The 23,634-nt window shown below is 40.5% G+C and overlaps 2 protein-coding genes across 4 annotated transcripts in view; one reads left to right on the forward strand and one right to left on the reverse strand.

Annotated features, from left to right (window-relative positions):
* LOC143275376 (uncharacterized) overlaps window positions 1-8,372 on the reverse strand; it is a 38,838-nt gene extending 30,466 nt beyond the window's left edge. Inside the window, exons 1-4 of the mRNA XM_076579443.1 lie at window positions 8,158-8,372; window positions 5,801-5,842; window positions 752-825; window positions 184-252 (exon numbers count right to left, since the gene is read on the reverse strand). Coding sequence (XP_076435558.1) covers window positions 184-252; window positions 752-825; window positions 5,801-5,842; window positions 8,158-8,218 — 246 coding nt within the window. The 5' untranslated portion in view covers window positions 8,219-8,372. The remainder of the gene's footprint in view (window positions 1-183; window positions 253-751; window positions 826-5,800; window positions 5,843-8,157) is intronic.
* Window positions 8,373-8,511: 139 nt separating this feature from the next.
* LOC143275377 (S-formylglutathione hydrolase-like) lies at window positions 8,512-23,384 on the forward strand. 3 transcript variants are annotated; one of them, XM_076579444.1, is made up of 9 exons: window positions 8,512-8,648; window positions 10,989-11,079; window positions 12,158-12,246; window positions 14,075-14,173; window positions 15,415-15,539; window positions 17,595-17,659; window positions 19,792-20,011; window positions 21,405-21,506; window positions 23,042-23,384. In XM_076579444.1, exons 1-9 carry the CDS (start codon window positions 8,561-8,563, stop codon window positions 23,120-23,122), a joined length of 960 nt encoding a protein of 319 aa, XP_076435559.1. In that variant the 5' UTR covers window positions 8,512-8,560; the 3' UTR covers window positions 23,123-23,384. The 3 variants fall into 3 exon arrangements, with proteins under 3 accessions (XP_076435559.1, XP_076435561.1, XP_076435560.1); XM_076579446.1 differs by lacking the exon at window positions 8,512-8,648 and adding an exon at window positions 8,940-8,960; XM_076579445.1 differs by lacking the exon at window positions 8,512-8,648 and adding an exon at window positions 8,958-8,987.
* Window positions 23,385-23,634: the final 250 nt, after the last annotated feature.

The raw sequence follows: 23,634 nt of genomic DNA on the forward strand, positions 1-23,634 counted from the left end.
AGTTAAAAAAACAAAATAACACATCACAACATGAAATATAGAACCCATTCTTTCTCTTCTCTCTAGAAAGAAATGTTAAACCAAATTCCTCATTGTCTCTTGGTTGTGTGTCAAAGTCTGGGTTTCAGCAAATATAAAAGAAAATAATACAAAACAAAGCGAAACAACAACAAATAACTTCACCTTATTTCCCTCCAGCTGTACTGCACATGCCTTCTGTAGGAGCTCCACAAAAAAGTGAATCAGTAGACTCTGAAACAGGCGCAGCCAGATATAAAGACTACACAGCTCTGTGCGTGGGTGCATGCAAATTTGCGTGCATGTGGGCTGGCATGTGTGTGTGCATGACTGTGTGTGTGTGTGTATGTGTGTGTGTGTGTATGTGTGTGTGGTATGTGTGTGTGTGTGTGTGTGTGTGTGTGCATGTGTGTGTGTATGCATGTGTGTGTGTGTGTGTGTGTGCATGTGTGTGTGCGTGCACGCGAGTGTGAGTTTATTTGGTTGTTGTTGTTTTTCGGTGTGTATGCGTTCGAGCGTGCATGCGTGTGTGTGTGCATATGTGTGTGTATGTGTGTGTTTGTGCGTGCGTGTGTGTGTGTATGTGTTTGTGCATGTGTGTGTGTGTGTCCATGTGTGCGTGTGCTGCGTGCGCATGTGTGTGTGTGTGTGTGTGCTGCGTGCGCATGTGTGTGCGCATGTGTGTGTGTGTGTGTGTGTGTGTGTGTGTGTGTGTGTGTGTGTGTGCACATACCTGCATAACGGCATCAAGGAGGAAGGAGAGGAGGAACGGGTACAGACCAGAGTGAGTGAGGGTCACGGGCAGACCTGTCAATCATAATGATACATCATTATGATACATTCACAATACAACAGTAAATATGATATGCAAACTTGTATAGCGCCTATCCACGGTTGGGGACCAAGCTCTATGCGCTCTACAAACACGGGGTTATTTGCACAACAGGCTGCCTACCTTGAAATATCACTGTAATTCAGTCATGCACAGTAATTCACTCAATCATGACATATATTGTAGAATTGGTGGAACACTCACTCGGTTTGGCTCTACAACTAAGTGACTGTCATAAGCATGGGGCTCAGTATGCGGTGTCCTGGGTAGCGTTCAATGAGAACAGGCATACCCTGACTACCAATAAAGTGACTAAGCAGCAGCGCAGGGTCTCCTCTGATGTGTGGCTTCCTGGTGACCTAACATCAATAGTTCTCTGTGGACTTTCGGCACCGGGATTGTGACAGACAAACCTGAATAGATATGTAGATATAGACAGATAATCATGATAACAGATAGCACATATATGGCGCAAACTCCCCGTATAATGGGCTCTAAGTGCCTCACAAGAAACATACATATACAATAGTGCACAATGACATACCTATGCTCAAGGAAAAAACACACACACACATATATATACAAGAACATATATGTGTATCTATATGAACCAAAGCAATACAACAAATTGCAAATATGAACAATCACATGCACACACACACGCACGCGCACACGCACACACACACACACACACCACAGAGCATATGGATCAGGCATAGCTTGCCAGAGCTTCCAGTTTACACACTGCTGATGGTCTGCTTGACCTATCCTTGGCTTTAAAGTGTTGAACTTATTATTACTCCACCACCAGAGGATATTAAATCATTTCCTCTAAGTGTTGAAGTTTTAACTCCATTCTCAGCGGATATTAAATCATTTCCTATCACTTGTGTCTTTTCTTATTTTTGATGGAGCACTAAGGATCAATTTACAACACTGGATAATAGCATTATTGCAGTTGCAATGAGAATGACGTCAAAGAAATACCAAGAGAGAAAGCAAGAGAGAGAGACAGATAGACAGACAGACAGAGAGAGAGACAGACAGACAGACAGAGACAGAGGTTGGGGGAAGACTGAGGTTTCAGACAAGACAAGACAAGACAAAATCTTCATCATCAAAGGTAATAGATAAGCAAGTAACATGCCTTTTTTTACATCCAGCCCTCGCCCTAAAGAGGGAATAAAGCTAAAGAAGCGAACATGAGCAAAAGAAGAAAAAATCAAAACACAATCAAAATATCTCCGTATTTTCCCATTACTCCACAATTCTGTCATTCCACTCAAGCAAAAAACAACAACACCCCCCCCCCCCAAAAAAAAAAAAACAAAAACAAAACAAAACAAACAAAAAAAACACCAACAAACACCATCCCACCAGTTCACACACACACACACACACACACACACACACACACACACACACACAAACACACACAAATGCACTCACTAAAGAGAGAGCAAGAGGGAACCCACAAACTGTCCAAAGCAATGTTGGATTTCAGGTGACGTCAAGTTTTGTGATTAGGTACATTTTTTGATTCTGCTTGAAGTTGTTGTGGTTAGCTATGTTTTTTTTTTTTAATGTGATGGTAAATTATTGTAGGACAGAGAAAGACAGAGAGACAGGGGCAGAGACAGAGACAGACAGAGAGAGAGAAACAGACAGAGATAGAAAGTGTGAGAGAGATGGGAAGAGACAGACAGACAGACAGAGACAGAGACAGACAGAGAAACTTAATCTGCTTTTCTCTTCATTCAGTCTAATATTCTTTTGCTCTGTACAAAATAGGATAGCAGTGGAGGGTGGAATGGGGAAAGGGGGTGACTGGGGAAGCAAGGAGGATGGCTACAGTGACTCACTGACAAGTGAGTTTTCCTTGTGTTCTGTTTTCCATTTGTTTATAAATGCCTTCTAGCGCTTTTGTCCCTCTTCAGTGTGAGGACTTGAGATATGTGCGTGCGTGCATGTGTGTGTGTGTGTGCACGTGCATGTGTATGTGTGTGTGTGAAGGTGTCTGTGTCTGTATGTGTAGACACACACACAGAGACACAGATAGATAAATAGACAGATAGACAGATTGACAGATAGATAGATATTTGTCTTGTCTTGTCCTGTAATGATTTTACAAAATTTCCTAAGCATGGGAAACGCAACATATATAGGCACTGCAAGTATTTCAAGCAATGCCCATTCATACCAGATCTGGAAGTGAACTGCAGATCTTGGCTTTGTTGGCAGAAAATCAGATACCGCAACCATTTCCCACACTGCTTTTATCACCCCCACCTCACAATGATCTCATACGAGACAGAAATAGCAACAACTGAGATTACACGTAGACACTTCTCTAACATACAGACTGGACAAAAAGTTAAGGACCACTGCATAAAAGCAGGTACATTTGCATGAAATGTTTAAAAAAAAAACATCAAGAGATGATTCATATTACATAGACAGCATATGAAGTACCTCTGCCTTCCCATTGAATACACTGATGACTGTTTCAGGTACATGTTTTCCATAATGAGCTCGAAAAATGCATTGGAAAAATCAGTATTTCAGACAAACATTTACAGTTTTATCAGTGGCTTATAAATAAATGATATAGCTGTGGTTTGTCATTGGAAAAAAAAAAGAAAAAAAAAAGAGAGAAGTGTATTGTGCGAGAAAACGCCTCTGGACATGAGTGGTACTCACCACACCGGCTGTTTGCTAAAAATTCAGCATCTTTGATTTGTCACCGAGCCCCTGTTATACCTATTAATTTGTGAAAAGGGACTGACAAATACTTGAGAACCTGCATGCACACGCAAGTAAAGAGCCAGATGATGCTGAACGCTTTGGGCGAGTGGGACCTGTTTATTCTCTGACTGTTGTGTATCTGGAAGTGAACTTACCTAACATGATTGGAGGTTAAAGTACTTCGTTACCATGGACATTACAGCCCCCAAGAAGAAAACTGTGTAAGTTCCCAAATGGTCCTGAACTTTTGTGAAACGTGTATCACATGGACACAGCTGGCCATGATATACACTGCTGTTACAGATCACATGCAAAACACTTGTCATCCACACCAATCAGGAATGTACATGCCAAACCACCCCCACCCCCAACCCCTGTCCTAATCATGGGTATTAGGCTAGGAAATTAATACATGTGGATAGAATGACTGCATGGCTGACACTTATCATAAAAAAAAGGGAAAAAAAAGTTCTATCACAGGCCAACATGTACATGTAGCCGAACCGAGCTACAAAAGTTCGGTTTGGTGAACTGCCTGATAACAACACTGAACACACAGGCTTTTGCATCATGTCATCAAACAGCATTTTTACACAGCTTTTATGTATTCATGGCCACATGTGTATTCACACAACACATCTCATACAACATGCAGTCTGAATTCTGGTGATCAGTCACAGGGACACAGTTCAAAACAAAATATTCTGAATGTACATGGTCTTCCAGATTGAATGGGTTTTGTTGTTATTGTTGTTGTTGTTGTTGTTTGTTTTTAGTTGTGTGTTTTTTTTGTTTTTTTTCCTAACATGAAACACAAAAATGAAAGAGGAGCAGAACGAAATTTTATATTCAAATCAAAAAACACCAAAGGAGACTCATGTTTTCAACCAAAGCAAACAATGTGTGTGTGTGTGTGTGTGTGTGAGAGAGAGAGTATGTGTGTGTGTGTGTGTGTGTGTGTGCGCGCGCGCGCATGTGCATTTGTGTGTGTGTGTGTGTGTGTGTGTGTGTGTGTGTGTGTTGTGTGTGTGTGTGCGTGCATGTGTGTGAATGCAAGTGTCTGTGTGTGCGCTCATGTGCGCACGCGCGTGTGTGTGCATGCGTGTGTGTGTGTGTGTGCACGTGTGTGTGTGTGTGTGTGTGTGTGTGTGTGTGCGCGCGCACGTGTGTGTGTGTTCATATGTGTGTTTGTTCTCTTGCTTAACATCTATCCCCATTCGTGATTTTAGATGAAAATCCAACATCTCCCAAACCCCACCAATGCCTTAAATGCTTTCCCTGTTTCTCTCTCCTCAATTAGCATTTAAAAAAAGATGAAAAAAAAGTAAAAAAGAAGAAGAAAAAAAGAAAAAGAAAAAAAGAATATAAATGAAATAAACTAACTAGTCAGCCATTTTCTGTGTGTATGTACACGTGTGTGAGTGTGTGTGTGTGTGTGTATGTGTGCGCGCGCGCGTTTGCATGCATGCTTGTATATTATATGTGTGACAGCATGCTGCAACCCAGTCATAACTTTTTTTTTTTCTAATGTGTACATTTGAGTCTACAATAGCAACTGATCACACATGTTATTTAATTTAACTGATATATGATTTGAAATTATTTATCATTGAAACCATTACAATCATCATTCTCATCACAACATTCATTTTCACAAAACATTAAAACCTCACCCTGCAAGAAGTGGTTCAGATCTGTGATTTAATGTGTGTTTTTTGTTGTTGTTTTTGTCTTGAAAAGAAAAATGACAAAGTGCATTGAAAATCTAATGATAGTCACACAAGTCTTTCTTCAATATTCTAGCTGTGATTTATGAACAACATGCATGACAACAAACAACTGAAAGATTGAAATTAAACCTGATGATCCTTTAACCCTTCAAGTGCCCCAGCACAGAAATTTCTGTTCCCTTCCAGGGTACTAAAAAGTGCCCCAGAACATAAATTTTCCTGCTGAAAAATCATCAAATTCAGGTGAAATTGTCATAACTGGACAGTCACAATAATATGTCCATTCTCCTTTCAGAAAAGTAAAGGTTATTTTTCTGTTAGTAGCTTGCCTGCTAGATTCTTATTTCAACTTTTACCTTCCATGATCAGAACATCTTGGCAAAAAGTTGTCATTGGGTATAAAATAGGCTTGGCACTGAAAGGATTAATGCTGATTAAATATTGACTTTACAAACTGAAACTTCTTCATACTCACCTAAAATGCCTGTTCCAAGTATAGTAGCAATCGTCACAAAGTCTGCACACAAACAGATATATAAGTTCAGACTTTCAAAAGACATTAAAATGACAGATTACTAGATTGAATCTACATATGTCCTAACTGAATGCATTTTAAAAAAACAAACAGAAACAATGTTATTTTAAAATAAACTTTTTACGATGAACTATACCTGACCAAAAAAAGGAAAAAGGTGCATCAGCTGCATTTTCATTTTTACCAAATTACTGGTACATGAATTATGAACACAAAGTCTCTCTCTCTCTCTCTCTCTCTCTCTCTCTCTCTCTCTCTCTCTCTCACACACACACACACACACACACACACACACACACACACCACAAACACACAAAATGCAGTTTTAAAACAAAGGACATTACAGTAACAAACTCACCAGTCTCATATATACAGACTGAGACTGAATGCTATAAAAACAAAATTTACTTCAACAGTAATTCACATTTGTGGTAATGTAATTACCCCCCTGCACATCATCTGATTTATGAACGTGAAGATCTAAAAACATTTTTACCTCATGCATTTATGGATTCTGCAGCCTTTGGAAAAGTTTTATATGACAGCCAACTTTCAATTGATTTGTTCAAAGTTCAATTAGGAGACCCGACAATTAGCACTTTGTTGTAATATTACCAGCTGACTGGCTGTGTTTTATATATATATATATATATATTTTTTTTTTTTAATTTTATTTCATTTTCATTCATTTAGAAATATTTGAATGCAGAGTAAAGAGAGAGGGAAGGGAAAACAATGAATAGATGAGGCAAGGGTGGGGTGGGTAAGAAGGTGGATTTTTGTCTAGGATCACAACTATGGATCTGGACATTAAATAATGAATGAACAGAACACATACACAAACACATTCACACACAGTGACACACGCACAGTGACATGCACACACATTAACACCCATGGTGACAAACACACACAAACAGATGCACAAACATATACAGTGACAAACACTACATATACAATGACAAACACACACACACACAAACAATACTGACTGACACTATCACACCCACAAACACCCACACACAAACACATACTGTCACACACACACACACACACACACACACACACACACATACATGTACATATGTACACACATTTTTACTAAGTCTTGCATGATATATCATACACACACACACACACACACACACGCACACTTCTAACAGTTCTCAATTAATTAAACAATACAGCTTCCAGTCTAATAGAATAAATTCATCATAAAGTTTCATATGTAGTGCTGGCCTCACTTGTGTCATACACTCAGATCCTGCTTCTGTTATGTACAACTTCCTTCCAAGTATGGCTTCAATTCAAAGCTGACTGCAAAGGGGCCATTTAAAGGTTGACTTGCAGATCTTTAACTGAGTTCAACTTAAAGTTTATTTTTTTAATAGTGCAAAAAATCTTAAAATATAAATTCAGCTGATAGTTTACTCACTACTTCAGATGTTATATTTCTCAAAACAGATCTAAAAAAAAAAAAAAATGTTAATACTAAATTTTCAATAAATTACTGAATTTGTTTCTTCTTCATCTTTAAAACTGCTGTTCTTATTGTTATTCTTCTTCTTCTGTGTGTGTGTGTGTGTGTGTGTGTGTGTGTGTGTGTGTGTGTGTGTGTGTACATGTGCGTGCGTGGATGTGTGTGTGTGGGTATGTGTGTGTGGCGTGGTGTGTGTATGTGTGTGTGTGTGTGTGTGTGTGTGTGTGTGTTCTTCTTCTTTTTTCCAATTGCTGTTGTTGTTTTATTGTTGTTCTTCTCTCTCTCTCTCTCTTTCTGTGTTCGTGTGTGTGTGTGTGTGTATGTGTGTATGTGGGATTTGTAGTTGCTGAGCTACTACTCACTGAACATGCAATAAAATGTTGTACTCTTCTGATAATGCTGTAAAATCTCCTGAAGCAGTGTTCAAACCATATGGAAATCTCATTACCACTAATATCAGCACGAAAATAACTCTACCCTAAAATGTCTCACGTCTGCAGAGCTTTTTACTTATTTATAAATATTTTCCCTGGTCAGGTGATCAGGAAGATCTATCACTGGTAATGAAGCAATCATGTTTCATTCCTTTTTAACGTGTATAAAGACAATACCCGGCCGGCTTTGCAAAACAAGCGGTTTCCATTCTATAGAAATACACTGTTAATCCTTTTTTTTTCTCTTTCTCTTTTCTTTTTTCCCCCCTTTTTTTTTGTGCCGGTACGGCAAACAAACTCCGATTGCCTGCCTATCAGTGTTCTATTTGGATAGCACTGAAGCAGACGACAAATTGGGACCAGAGCATCAAAACAAAACTTACATGCTTGAAGACACACGAGTCTGTATGATCCATGATCTTTATCCCCCGTGGGATGCGCCATCCCAGATATATTGCAGGAGGGTCTTTCCTCAGTGGCATGCGCTGGATATCGCTTAGCTTGGGCTCTTAATATCTGTGACCCTCCAGCTGTGACGAGTTCGTTCTGCCATGTGTTGGACTTAAAAACGGCGTATTAATATTTTTGTATGTTTGATCTAGACTGAGTTTTTTCCTCGCTTTGTATACAACCAGAATAGCAGAAGTTGTGTAGATAGTCATATGTTTTATACAGACAATATCAAACTTATTGTGAGAAACATGTTTATGATATTAAAGTCTCCAGGTGATAAAAAGTTCATTTACACTGTGGATTCGTTTCCGTTTTGAGGCACTGCGACCATCTATGTCAAAGTGCATACAGACATTTGGAGGCGTCAAGCACCGGCAAAGACTAATCGGACAATATTGTGTCTTCTTCAAACGTGCTACAGGTGCAGATTGATTTGGTCTATTTTGTAAAATGTATGCTATATAATGCATTTATTTTGCTTGCTGGGGAGAACTGATTGAAGAATTTCGTTGGATACATGTGGAAAACTGGAACTTGTGCAAGCTGTCAAATCTTTTTATCGCTACCCTCCCAAACATGAACAGTATTGAAACTTGAAGTTTCAGTTTGAAGGAAGTGTCAAAACGTGTGAAACACCACTTCAAAATGTTGGATGTGGGGGCCATATGCTTGACTTAAAAAAACCCACTATGCTGGTCAGGCCATGAGATCTTACCAAATACACAGTGATCATGTTAGTCATAGCGAACGCGTTTCCTAGGTGATGTTGATATTTGAACACTAATTTTGTGATGTCAGTGTACATATATTGTATGATCTGTATTTCATTTATGCCTAACTAAACAAAGGCTAGATTTAGAACAATGCTACTGATAGTCTTCATTTGTTCCCATGACAAATTGTTCAGAACACATGATGATGCTGTCAAGTAATTTCATGTAGGTCATGCAAAGAAAAGATCATAATAAAATATAATTTATATATCTAGAAGGTCATACTTGATTGCTCTTAGATATTGATAATGAACCCCATGAAGTAAAGTTTGAAGGATCGCCTGTGTAGATCCCATCTTATCTGTTGACATGTACCACAAAGGTAAATGAAGTAAAGAAAATAGCTTTGACCTTTCGTCACATAGAATTAATAGAAATTGTTTTTTGAAAAATTATATTTTTTTGGTTGCATCTTTATGTTGTTTAGTAAGGCTTTATCATTGGTGAGAAGAGAAAGGTAGTGTCTGAATACAGGAAAACAGACTGTTCACATGCTGATAGTGATTCAGTGTCAAGGTGAAGAGAAGTAGAACTCTGCAGTTTCATAGATAAAAGTGTTGTTGACACAGTTACACCAAATTACACTGTTGTTTCATGAATTGCTTGTTTCGGTTAAAGTCAGTCACGTTATTGGGGTATGTACAGGGCTAGAAATTCAGATTATTTTTAGTTGTCCTGTGGACAAGAACTAAAATTTTTTTGTTTTGTTTTTTTTAATTTGCTTGCCCTCTTCAAATTTCTAATTGCCCTCCCTAAGTAAAGAGACAACAGTTAAAAGTTACCACCAGTGATGCAATGGCAAGTCAGCAGGCATAACTCTTTGTATAAGAAGCAGGAAAAGAAAATTGGGTGTGATGATGGAGGTGCTAAACTCAGAGTGAAACTGAAAGGGGGAGGAGAGAAGTGATATTGGTCTGCACTGAAGCTGACTGATCAGTCACCCCTTCCTTAATCCCTTTTCAGAGACTGATCCTGATGCAGTGCACGCAGCGAGAGAATCTCAGCACACGGGTTCAAATCCCACACTTGCCAGTATTTTGTCCCCAGCCACTTGTATTTGTATTTCTATTTGTATTTGTATTTCTTTTTATCACAACAGATTTCTCTGTGTGAAATTTGGGCTGCTCTCCCCAGGGAGAGCGGGTTGCTACACTACAGCGCCACCCCTTTCTCTCTTTTTTTTTTTTTCCTGCGTGCAGTATTTTTTATTTGTTTTTCCTATCAAAATGGATTTTTCTACAGAATTTTGCCAGAAACAACCCTTTTGTTGCCGTGGGATCTTTTACGTGCCCTCAGTGCATGCTACACACGGGACCTCGGTTTATCGTCTCATCCGAAGGACTAGCATCCAGACCACCACTCAAGGTCTAGTGGATGGGGAGAAAATATCGGTGGCTGATCCGTAATTCGAACCAGTGTGCTCAAATTCTCTCGCTTCCTAGGCAGACATGTTACCTCTAGGCCATCACTCCACATACTTGAGTGGTGGTCTGGAGACTAGTCATTTGGATGCATGAGTGGGCTTTTACATGTATGATTGTTTTTACCCCTGCCGTGCAGGCAGTCATACTCAATTTTCGGGGCTGGGATTGGGTTGCAATCTGGTATGTTCTTGTTTCCATAACCCACCTAACACTGATATGGATTACAGGATCTTTAACGTGCATATTTAATCATCTGCATGTGTAGTTCAGGCAGTAGAAGATCTGTTGATTTGTAGATCTGTTGATTTAAAAAATCTCCACACTTCAGCCAGTAGGTAACAGTAATGAGGATCGTTATAATGATGATGATGTGATGTTTATTATTATTATTATTATCATTACTGATTTTCTTATTAATGTCTATTTCATGACCAGAAGCAATGTAATTGTCTACCTTGTTGGCACTTCATGAAATTTCTAGAATTTATTTTGTTTATTTGTTGTTATCATGATTAATTCTTATCATATGATAATTATCATTATTACTGTTTGCTTCCTGTCCAGGTTCAAAGAAATTATCCACCATGTCTGCGCTTCAGGAAGTTTCCTGCAATAAGATGTTCATGGGGCACCAGAAGGTGTTCAGTCATAAGAGGTGAGTCAGGGGAAGTAACAAAAATTATCTTTGTACCCATCAGCATGGATCTTGGATTATGGGATGGTTCCCCTTCCCTTACTTTAGAATAGAATAGAAAAACTATTACAACCCCCCCAAAAAAATCTAACTGAATAACACATTGAGTTCCCAGTCAGTATACCTGTGTGCCTAACCACACCATTAACTACAAGAATCACCCACACATCTGGCAAACCTGATGATGATGTCTTTTGAACCTGATGAACAAAAGATTGTGAGATATTGTCCTGTGGTGCTTTATTCTGATTCTGTTTATGATTAATTTAACACCGATGCAAGATAAAGATCTAATCATCTATACACTATACAGAGAGAAATGTAGAAAAATGTGCACGTATATCATACAAATGCTTACTGTTTTACAAACACACACATCACATACACCATAAACACACACACACACACACACACACACACACACACTACAGCATAACCTATGCACACTTTCATATTCATCCATACATATTTTAAGAAATGGAAACACAAAACACACACATGCTTGCACATATAAATACGTGCGCACACAAGCTTGCCTACAAACTTTTTTTTTTTTTAATGAAATCTGGAAACATTTCTTTTTAATCAGTCCCTTACATAAAGGAGGCACTTCATATATATGTGTCCATGTGTGGTTTGACTCTGACTGACGTATGATTGTGAAGTGCTTTGAGATGTTGAAATTCAGTACATAAATATGCTGAATGTACTTTTATTATTGTTTTCATTACTATAATTATTAGTATTGTGTTTCATGATGTTGAAAATGGTACATAAATATGCTGAGTGTATTATTATTATTTTTTTTTTCATACTGTAATTCTCTTATCATTGTCATGATTATCATCATTAGTAGTAGTTGTTGTAGTATTAACATCATCATTATCGTTACTGTTGTTATTGTTATTATCACGATCATGATCATTTTCATAATTATTATTATTATTATTCTTAACATCGTCATTATTGATATTGTTGTTATTATTATTATTATTATCATTGTTAGTGCGATTGATATTATTGATATTGACATTTGCAGCTCCGAGCTGAAGTGTACGATGAAGTTTGGCATCTACCTTCCAGCATCCTCAGAGATGCGTAGTCTGCCTGTTCTCTACTGGCTATCAGGTGAGCTGACGCACTGAAAGAAACGGTTCCCCTGTTTCGGCTGGGTTTTCTCACAGTTTGATTATTAATATTTATCCCCCCTCTACCACCCCCTCAGTGGGGATACAGGAGTTCTTTCAACACATAGTATCCCACCTAAAAATTTGGGCGATTTTGTCCCTTTTTTTTTTTCTTCGGATTTTACTTACCTAACCAGTATTCAAAATAAATGAATTATTAAAGAATTTCATAACGGTAATGTGTGAAATGAGTTAATATTTGTATTCTGAAGTAGTAAGTACACATTGTGGGTTTTTATGCTAGTTGTGCTTTATGGGCAATTACTGAAGTAGTGATGATAATAATAATAACAATGATAATAATAATAACAGGACATTTATCAGCACTTTCCTGATTGCACAAAGCGCTTTACAATCCACAAACACACGCATACGAAACACACTCGGTCCTCAACGCACAATCATGCACAGTAAACATATATATGTGTATACAAACTCGTACATACAATACAAACATACATTTACATACATACATACATTCGACGTACACACAATACAGCATTACAAATATACCTACACAATCAGCTGACTACTTTCATGTATGAGAGAGGGTCTTGAGAGAAAAACGAAAAACATTGGGTTTTTTTTAACTCCACATAGTTTTTGGTTTCTTTAGTTGTTGTTTGTGCTCAGCTTGTCATTCAGTACACACAAGACAGAACTTTGCTTGTTTGTTTTTGTTTCTGAATGTTTTATGTACAATTTATTATTTAATTTATTTATTAAAAAAATAAATAAAAAAAAAAAAAGTTCTTCAGCATATGGTCACCTCTCAAAGTCTGACCAGTTTGTTGGTTCGTGCAGGCCAGGCATCTGCCACCTCCTCCTTACCCCATTTTTTGACTCACTTGTGTAAACAAAGTGAATCTATGTTTTAACCCGGTGTTCGGTTGTCTGTGTGTGTGTGTGTCTGTGTGTCCGTGGTAAACTTTAACATTGACATTTTCTCAGCAAATACTTTGTCAGTTGACACCAAATAATACTTTGTCAGTTGACACCAAATTTGTTTAAAACAATATTGCACCTCTGGGATGGGCACAAAAAAAACAAAAAAAATGAAGCCTAATTATATGCAAACTGCATTTACTGTTATATTTATATTTTTTGTATTCTCTAAACTTGGCACTTTGATCTGATATTCTGACCCAACAACAAGAGCAGTCATTATTATCATTTTTTGTTCAAACAGGAACTTCTTTTGCTAAGCATGGAAGTTTTATTTATTTTGCAAACGATTTGTTGCAGATAGTAAAAAAAGGGAAATTACTCTGTAATTAATGCTAGGGGACTTAATTTGCTTTAAACTGATCTTTTTCATCTTAAACATCACATTTTGATGTAATACATAAAAAGCTTGGATTTTTTTAAAAGTGTATCACAAGTGAGTCTTGAAGGCCTTGCCTCTCTTGTTTTCTTATTTTACACAGATGTTCTGTAGCATAGACAGATCAGCCCTGCACGCTTTGATGCTTCCTTGAAACTGAAACTGCGCTGATGGACGTCTTGAAAGAAGTGAACATTTTAAATCAGATTTGAAGGTTTTAAACTATGGAAGTTTTTTAAACTTTGAGTGGAAAGTTTGAAGTGGTGACTCGTTTAAATTGTTTGTTTTTTTACCCTTGTAGTAGGTATAAACGTGGCGATAGCCTTGAGATGGCCTTAGTGGTTGGCGAGGCTCTAAGCACCATCATTTCATTTCATTTCATCTGAAACTGGAAATCAGTTGACCTTGACCTTGACCCCCTGTTCTTTGCCCTTTGCCCTGACAGGTCTGACGTGCACGGAGCAGAACTTTGTGACAAAGGCGGGCGCTCAGAGATACGCCTGTGAGCAAGACCTGATCATCGTGGCCCCCGACACCAGTCCCCGTGAGTAGCTGTGTCATCTGCTTGTGAAGCTTTATTTTATTTTATTTTTTCAGAAATAATTTGTATTATTTTATACATATTTTTTTTTACAGTTTCAGTAGTTCAACATTTTACAAAAAATAAACTCCTCAGAAATGATAATGCTGATCAACACTTACACCTCCTACTGTCCCAGACAGGGAGCTTATGGTGTATACAATAGAAAAAAATCATACATATAATTTACATAAACATATACCTGCATCAGATACATGGCACACAAACAGATGTGTACACACACAAACATGCAAACACACGACCAGCAGTAAATCAAAAAAAAATTTATCAGAAAGATGGTAGACAAAACGAAAGAGAGACTTTTTCAATCCAACTGGGGAATCTGCATGTGGGACTGAGAAACCAGTAGAAAACGTTCTGAAATTGTTTCTTACTAGGATTAAGCTTGATTCTGATACATTCAAATGAAAAACAAACACAACTCCAAACACACACACACACACACACACACACACACACACACACACACACACACACACACACACACACACAAGGTATCTTTTTCTTCTTCTCGTTGGTTTATTGACTGTTCACTACACAATCAGGCACATAGGCATTCACTCATTGCAGCACATACACACATGCACACACGCATGTGAATACACAAAATGATGGAAGGGGACGAAGGGTGGTGGGGGGGGGACGGAGGTGAGGGGAAAAAGGTGGTGGCGGAGTGGGGCAGGCATTAGGCACAACACCATCAAAAGAAATCACAACAAGTTTCCTTCTGCTAAGATAAGAATGACTTGTTACCTTAACACTAAAGAAATTTGGGTCAGATCCATTATCACAACGTAGACAAATAATCAACATGGAAGCATGGTTGTAAAAACAAATTTTGAATATATGACGAAGACGCAAAATATAAAAGCATGGCTTACGCCGTTTCACACATTCACTCTACTTACACTTGGCACACAGAAAAAGAACCCATAGCAATGTAGGTGTTGTCCTCTGGCAAAATTCTGTAGAAGAAATCCACTCTAAGGGATATACATGTATATGCATGCACTCAAAGTCTGACCAGTCTGTTGGGTTGTGATGCTGGTCAGGCATCAGCCTAGCAAGATTTATATGGATTTACCAAATACAGTGATGCCTCCATGGGACTTAAACTGGCAGCTAGAAATCATGCAACAGTATGACTTTATAAGACGCCTTGAATATCCCCATGATATGTGCAGGGGGCTGTGGAATTGACGGTGAAGACGACAGCTACGACTTTGGTACAGGCGCGGGTTTCTATGTGGACGCCACGGAGGAAAAATGGAAGAACAACTACCGCATGTATTCTTACATCACCAAAGAGGTAGGTACGGTGGCCTAGTGGTAATGGTGAGTAAGGGGATCGATCTCATGTGCTTCGATTTTCCCGCTTCCTTGAGGCGGTGGACGTCTGATCTAGTGTTTACCTGTGATGAGAGTTCGAGAATCCATGGTGTCGTGTCCCAGGGGTGGGAAAGGCATTTCCGATTTTCCTCACTCGACCAGGGTGTCATACTACATGCTGACTCATCGAGAGCAGGTAGCCATTTTCAGGCTCAGGACAGGTCACAGCTGCCTGAAATACCACATATACACGAAACTCCATATCAGTGACACAGAGCAGTGCCCCTCCAGAACAGGCAGCCAGACAACAGAACATGTGCTGCAGTCCTGCCCGCTCCACCAAGCGGTCCGAGAAAAAACCTGGCCTGACCCAATCCCAGTGGCCCGGAAGCTGTACGGAGGACTGGAGGACCTGTGACATACTGCCGCCTTCGTTGAGGAGATAGGGGAATCCATCTGATAAATGACAAACGAGACAACAACAACTCCACCAGGGTGTGAATAGATGCCTAACTTCGGTCAGGGAAGGAGAAGGTTGGGCTCCGCCTATTCATGCCGAGCCATAGACACAGTGAATTTGAATTCACTGCCCCGATGGTTGTTGAACTATATGTAAAGGCTATGAGACCTTTTACATTTTTAAAGAAAATATTTTGTTTAATTTTTTATACCCGAGATAGTGGTTTTACTGTATAAGCTATCATCTACATGTAGGGATTGCAGCTTCTACATGTGCATGTATTGTTTGTGTTCTGAGATCATCACCTGTTTCCTGTTTGATGGTCATCCTTTCTTCACACTAAATAGTGATAATCAACTTGCCTGTTTGTTAATAAAAGTGGAATTTTGGCCTAGTGGTAATGCGTCTGCTTCGGAAGCAAGAGAATCAAAGTACTGGTTTGAATCCCACAGACGCCAGCATTTTCTCCCCCTCCACTAGACCTTGAGTGGGCCTCTGGACGCTAGTCATTAGGATGAGACAATAAATCAAGGTCCCGTGTGCAGCATGCACTTAGCGCATATAAAAGAACCCACAGCAACAAAAAGTTGGCCCTGGCAAAATTCTGTAGAAAAATCCACTGTGATAGGAAAAGAAATGAAATTGTAGGCAGAAAAATCTATAAAAAAGATGGGTGGGCACTCTTAGTGTAGCAACACGCTTTCTCTGAGGAGAGCAGCCCGAATTTCACACAGAGAAATCTGTTGTGACAAAATAAGTAATACAGTACAATGCAGTACAGTGATGTCATGTTTCTGTATCAGTGTGTGTGTGATCAGGGATAGAAATTCCCAGATAACTTTTAGTTGTTCTGTGGAGAAGTAGGAAAATAAAATTGCAAGCAAAAAAAATATATATATAGGTGGCGCTCTCAGTCTAGTGACGCACTCTCCCTGGGGAGACAGCCCGAATTTTACACAGAGAAATCTGTTGTGATAAAAAGAGTAATACAGTAAAACACAATCAGACGTGTGGATGTTTCAAGACCTGATGACTGTCAGTTGCCTTGAGTTGACGCCACGTTCCTGGCATCAGAGATCTTTTCCCAGCCCTCTTGCGGCCAATCAGTGGCAGCCTGTGTTTGTGTGTGGGTGTGTGTGTGTGTTTGTGTGCATGTATGCGTGCGTGAGTGTGCAGGTGTACACATGTGTCTGGAGAGCTCTGTGCACGTGCATGTATGTGTGTGTGTAGGTTGTATGTTTTACATTTATTTGCTTATTTTTTTAATTTATTATCATTATTGTCTTTATTTTGTTTTTATTTATTTTTATTATTGTTATTATTATTATCTTTTCTTTATATATATATATATATATAGTTATATATATATTTTTAAAATATATATATAATAGATATTCATTTACCTCTTTTCTTCTTTTTTTTTTTCTCAAGGCCTGAGTAAATGCATTGGGTTACGCTGCTGGTCAGGCATCTGCTTGGCAGATGTGGTGTATCATATATGGATTTGTCCGAACACAGTGATGCCTCCTCGAGCTGCTGATACTGACCATTTTCTTTCTGCTGTTCTGTCTTCAGCTGCCTGCACTGATCAACGCCAACTTCCCCACACAGCCTGACAAACAGTCCATCTTCGGCCACAGGTCAGTCATTATTGAGGGGAAGGTATGAAAGAGGATGGGGGAGGGGGTAGGGGGATACGCCAGAGACTGTAAATACACAGCTTTTTTTTGTTGTTTGTTTGTTTTGTTGTTTGTTTGTTACCATGGGTGGGAGTTTATTCATGTTGTATAGTTTTCCATATTGATAGCTTTTTTACCATGGGTGGGAGTTCGTTTGTGTTATATAGATTTCTGTATAGCGATTATGGCAAACATTTTTTCCTCTTCATTTTGTTTTGTTTCAGTATTAAGACATGCATTTCGCTTCATATTAAACAGTGCTACAGTTAACAAAACAAAGAAAAGAGGATTCAAATTTTTGTTTCAAAAGTAAAGAGGATTCAAATTTTTGTTTCAAAAGTATGCATGGAACATTTTCTTTCGTTTTTTTGAAAGTATCTATGATTTGAAGGTGTTTTCTTGATTCTATCCAGCAAACTTAATATGGATCAATAATTCTCTGCATCTTATTGTAGTAAATGTTTTTTGGGGGATGTAATGGCTGGGATTGATGATGATATACAAGTGTGTGTGTGTGTTAGAGAATGTATGTAAGTGTGTGTGTGTGTTTCTCTGATCTTGATAGCAAATAATTTGACTGCCAACACAAAAGCGTGGGAGGAGGAAACCACTGTAATTTCTTTGGGAATTTATGCATTAAATTACACAGACTGATGCATGATAAGTTCTACTGTCACATGAAAACAGAATGAAAGGACTCGCAATGTATAGAAATTATTACATGTTTACATGTTTATATTTTTTTCTGTATTTCTGCAAGGAACTCACAAGCACTCAACTTAGAAACAAAACAAAAAAGGAACGGTTAGCCTCGGTCTCTTCTTCATTAGAATGATCGGAATTATCTTCTGAATCATTGTCCCAAGTTTTCTTCATCACTGTCCGCATCGTTCATAATTTCCTTAAATGCCAAAAAGGATCACAAGTTCTAGACTGTTGCTGCGTCACCATGTTGAAGAGGACGGGTTTGAGTTTTCAGGAGAAGAAAGATCTCATGAGACCTGTATGACTTAGTTATAAAAGGAGAGCTTGTAAGTTAAAAAAGGAAAGGTTTCATGAACTTTTTCTGAGCCTTTCAACATCAGTCCGTGGTTCTCCCCATTTCTAAAATAGGCACAAATGTTTGATGAAATACCTCTGTGAATTTAACAGAGGTAGACATCATGAAGGGCTTCAAGAGCTGTGATGATTTAACAGACATGGCAGTCCAGGGGTTAATTCACAAAACCATACAAAACAATTTCAGTATCAGTAGCTCAAGGAGGCGTCACTGCGTTCAGTCAAATCCATAAACGCTACACTACATCTGCCAAGCAGATGCCTGACCAGCAGCGTAACCCAACGCGCTTAGTCCGGCTTTGAGAAAAAAAACATATATGAAAAATATAATCAATAATAATAAAAATAATAATAATAAAAAATAATAAAAAAAATAAATTAAAATGAAATAACAAAAATACAAAATAAATTAATAAATAAATAAAAAATAATAGTTAAATACATGAAAATACTACTACTACAACTAATAATGATATTTATAAGGCGCAAAATCTTGATGAAGTCAACTCTGTGCGCACGCGCGCACACACACACACACACACACACACACACACAAACAAACAAAAACAAACAGACTTTACAAAAGGAGGAACTGCTAGCGGGCACCCCACACATCCTACTACTAGGTGCAAAAACAAGCACAATACCAACATCCACACCGAAGGAATCAGAAAGCCAGCAAGCACCCCACACGTCCTAGGCACAAAAACAAACACAATATCAGCATTCATACCGAAAGAATCAGAAAGCCAGCGGACATCCCACACACACACTTCATCGAGGCACAAAAACAAACACAGTATCAGCATCCACACCAAAAGAATCAGAAAGCCAGCGGACACCCCACACACTTCAACTAGGTGCAAAAACAAACACAATACCAGCATCTACACTGAAGGAATCAGAGAGCCAGCAGACACCCCACACGTATTGCTACTAGGTGCAAAACGAACACAACACCACGTCCACACCAAAGTCAGAAATCAGAAACGCCACCCATCATCATCAGTTCATGAACCCAATTCTGTCATCAGCATGGGAGGGCACGGTGCCCTGGTCTGTGCCCTGAAGAACCCGGGCATGTACCGCTCGGTGAGCGCCTTCGCCCCCATCTGCAACCCCTCGCAGTGCCCCTGGGGAAAGAAGGCCTTCACTGGATACCTGGGCACTGACCTCCCCGCCTGGCAGGCCTACGATGCCACCTGTCTGCTGCACAAGTACAGCGGACCCTCCCTGGAGCTGCTGGTGGACCAGGTGAGTGGGGTGGGTGGGGGGGGGGGTTGTCAGGGATGGATGGGGGGGCATGGACCTGCACCCCTGGCAGGCCTACGATGCCACCTGTCTGCTGCACAAGTACAGCGGACTCTCCCTGGAGCTGCTGGTGGACCAGGTGGGTGGGTAGGAGGAGGGGGAATTAGGGGGAGGGGGGGTGTCAGGGATGGAGTGGGTGTTGGGGGGGCATGGACCTCCCCGCCTGGCAGGCCTACGATGCCACCTGTCTGCTGCACGAGTACAGCGGACCCTCCCTGGAGCTGCTGGTGGACCAGGTGGGTGGGTAGGGGGTGGGGGGGTGTCAGGGATGGAGTGGGTGGTGGGGGGGCATGGACCTCCCCGCCTGGCAGGCCTACGATACCACCTGTCTGCAGCACAAGTACAGCAGGCCCTCCCTGGAGCTGCTGGTGGGCCAGGTGGGTGGGTAGGGGGAGGGGGAATTAGGAGGAGGGGGGGTGTCAGGGATGGGTGTGGGGGGTGGGAGGGTATGGACCTGCCCGCCTGCGATGCCACCTGTCTGCTGCTCAAGTACAGCAGGCCCTCCTTGGAGCTGCTGGTGGACCAGGTGGGCAGGTGGGTGTGAGGAGGTTGTGTGTGGGGGGGATGGGGGTGGGCAGGTGGGGGTAAGGGAATTTGGGGATCTTGGGGTGGGGGGAACGGATTTTGAGGAATGAGATGAGTTGGTGTGTGGTTGGTGAATGGGAGAGGGGGTGGTGTGTGGGGGGGGGGGGGGGTTCAGGAATGAGGGTGTATGGTTGGGGGTAGGGGTTGTGTCTGTTTTTTCAGGGACGGGGATGTGTGGTCAGGGGTTGGGGACTGGGGAATCTTGTTATTACCGGTGATCAGTTAAGATCTTTCCCCAGTTTTTACTGTTACCTACCTTCAACCAAGCTTTCCCCTGCTGCTCTTAGCTCTCTGTATTTTGAACTTATTCTCAAGGCATGGCCAGCACGCTGGGTTCAAGTGAAGGACAGGCATCTGCTGTCTTTGTTTTTCTTTCTCCAGAGCAGACGTGGTGCAGTGGAAATGGACACACTGAAACTGAAACTGAAACTAGAACTTTTATCCACTCCCACAACCCAAATATTGCTTTTCTGTCTTTTATTTGAAATGCAGTGATGTGGCACACTGGGCAAGGTAGATAACTTCCTTGAGTTTTTGTTTTTGTTTCGAACTCTTCTTTGTCTTTTTGTCTTCTTCTTCTTCCTCTTCTCTTACTTTTTTTTTTTTTTAATCTCCTCCCTTTTGTTCTTTTTCTTCATCTTGACTTCATCTTCTTCTCCTGCTCCTTTTTCTTCTTCTTCTCCTCCTTGCTTTAAAAAAAAAAAAAAAAAAGAAAAGAAATTTGCTGAATTGAAATGCATCAATGCGACAGGGCAAGTCAGACAACTTCCTTGAGGACGCACAACTCCTGCCGGAAAAACTGGTGGAAGCGTGCACGTCAACCAAGACTCCTGTTGTCATGCGTATGCAGGAGGTAAGAATGTTCTCTTTGTTGTCATAATGAACCTTTTGTGAGTGTTCAACTTCTTCCTCCTCTTCCTCCCCCTTCTTTCTCGTCTGCCTCCTTCCTTCTTTTCATCACCATCACCCTCTTCTTCGTCTACTTCTTCTTCATCTCCTTCTTCTTCTGTTTCTTGTTCTTCACAGCAAGCTTTGTGTAGACGTTAAACATCTTCTTGTGTTTCTGTTTCTTGTTCTTCACAGCAAGCTTTGTGTAGACGTTAAACATCATCTTGTGTTTCTGTTTCTTGTTCTTCACAGCAAGCTTTGTGTAGACGTTAAACATCATCTTGTGTTTCTGTTTGTTGTTGGCATTGAACCCAGATCACTCGTGAACACTGGATCACACGTCCAGTGCTTTAACCGACTCTGCCACATTGCCTTGCTGTGTAGCAACTCCAGAATGATCAAGCATGACTGACGCCTTGCTATGTGGCAGCTGTAGTGTTATCAAGCATGACTGATGCCTTGCTATGTGGCAGCAGCTGTAGTGTTATCAAGCATGACTGATGCCTTGCTATGTGGCAGCTGTAGTGTTATCAAGCATGACTGATGCCTTGCTATGTGGCAGCTGTAGTGTTATCAAGCATGACTGATGCCTTGCTGTGTGGCAGCTCCAGTGTTATCAAGCATGACTGATATCTTGCTATGTGGCAGCTGTAGTGTTATCAAGCATGACTGATGCCTTGCTGTGTGGCAGCTCCAGTGTTATCAAGCATGACTGATATCTTGCTATGTGGCAGCTGTAGTGTTATCAAGCATGACTGATTGTTGCTTTGTGGCAGCTGTAGTGTTATCAAGCATGACTGATGCCTTGCTATGTGGCAGCTGTAGTGTTATCAAGCATGACTGATGCTATGTGGCTGCTCCAGTGTTATCAAACATGACTGGTGCCGTGCTATGTGGCAACTGTAGTGTTATCAAGCATGACTGACGCCTTGCTATGTGGCAGCTGTAGTGTTATCAAGCATGACTGACGCCTTGCTATGTGGCAACTGTAGTGTTATCAAGCATGACTGATGCCTTGCTATGTGGCAGCTCCAGTGTTATCAAGCATGACTGATGCCTTGCTATGTGGCAGCTGTAGTGTTATCAAGCATGACTGATGCCTTGCTGTGTGGCAGCTCCAGTGTTATCAAGCATGACTGATGCCTTGCTATGTGGCAGCTCCAGTGTTATCAAGCATGACTGATGCCTTGCTATGTGGCAGCTCCAGTGTTATCAAGCATGACTGATGCCTTGCTATGTGGCAGCTGTAGTGTTATCAAGCATGACTGATGCCTTGCTATGTGGCAGCAGCTGTAGTGTTATCAAGCATGACTGATGCCTTGCTATGTGGCAGCTGTAGTGTTATCAAGCATGACTGATGCTATGTGGCAGCTGCAGTGTTATCAAGCATGACTGACACCTTGCTATGTGGCAGCTGCAGTGTTATCAAGCATGACTGATGCCTTGCTATTGTGGCAGCTGTAGTGTTACCAAACATGACTGACGCCTTGTGTGTTTCAGGGCTACGACCACAGCTATTTCTTCATCGCCACCTTCATGGAAGACCACATCAAGCACCACGCCAAGTTCCTCAAGGCTTGAACTCCAGACCCTCCTGCACACCCTCACACCCCGAGTGCTTGTCACCTGCCGCCATTATGATGCCTGCCTTTGCTGCAAGTTGGACTGGACAAGTAGCAGCACACATACTGAGACGCCTGCTCGGCTGTAGTACACGGGTGTTATTTCATGGACACACTTACACAAACACACGCAAACACACACTCATGCTTTTAAAAACCGACTGATTTGTGAGTGGTTAAAAAAAATAAGATATAAAAAAAGAGTTTTGTAAATGGCTAAATATATACACACACACACACACACACACACACACACACACACACACACACACACACACAGAGTTTTGAAATTGTTGCATGCATGTGCTTTATAAAATCCATTGAGAAATTGTGGAAAAGGCAGTATTGTAATTACAAACAGAAACGTTTGAGCATTACCTTTTTTGTGTGTGGAGGTGGTTGGGGGAGATAGGTGCTGTTTGTTTAAAACTGATTGTGGAATAACATCGTTTGTTTCAGTTTACCATCTTG

The sequence above is a fragment of the Babylonia areolata genome, chromosome 30 (assembly GCF_041734735.1).
Source record: "Babylonia areolata isolate BAREFJ2019XMU chromosome 30, ASM4173473v1, whole genome shotgun sequence".
Taxonomy (NCBI): domain Eukaryota; kingdom Metazoa; phylum Mollusca; class Gastropoda; order Neogastropoda; family Buccinidae; genus Babylonia; species Babylonia areolata.

Excerpts from the sequence above, each read along its gene's own strand:
- LOC143275377 (XM_076579444.1), top strand. The coding sequence starts at position 8,561 with ATGTCAAAGTGCATACAGACATTTGGAGGCGTCAAGCACCGGCAAAGA. Across the intron at positions 20,012-21,404 it reads TGGAGCTGCTGGTGGACCAG|GGCAAGTCAGACAACTTCCT; the intron begins GTGAGTGGGGTG and ends TCAATGCGACAG. Across the intron at positions 21,507-23,041 it reads TTGTCATGCGTATGCAGGAG|GGCTACGACCACAGCTATTT; the intron begins GTAAGAATGTTC and ends TGTGTGTTTCAG.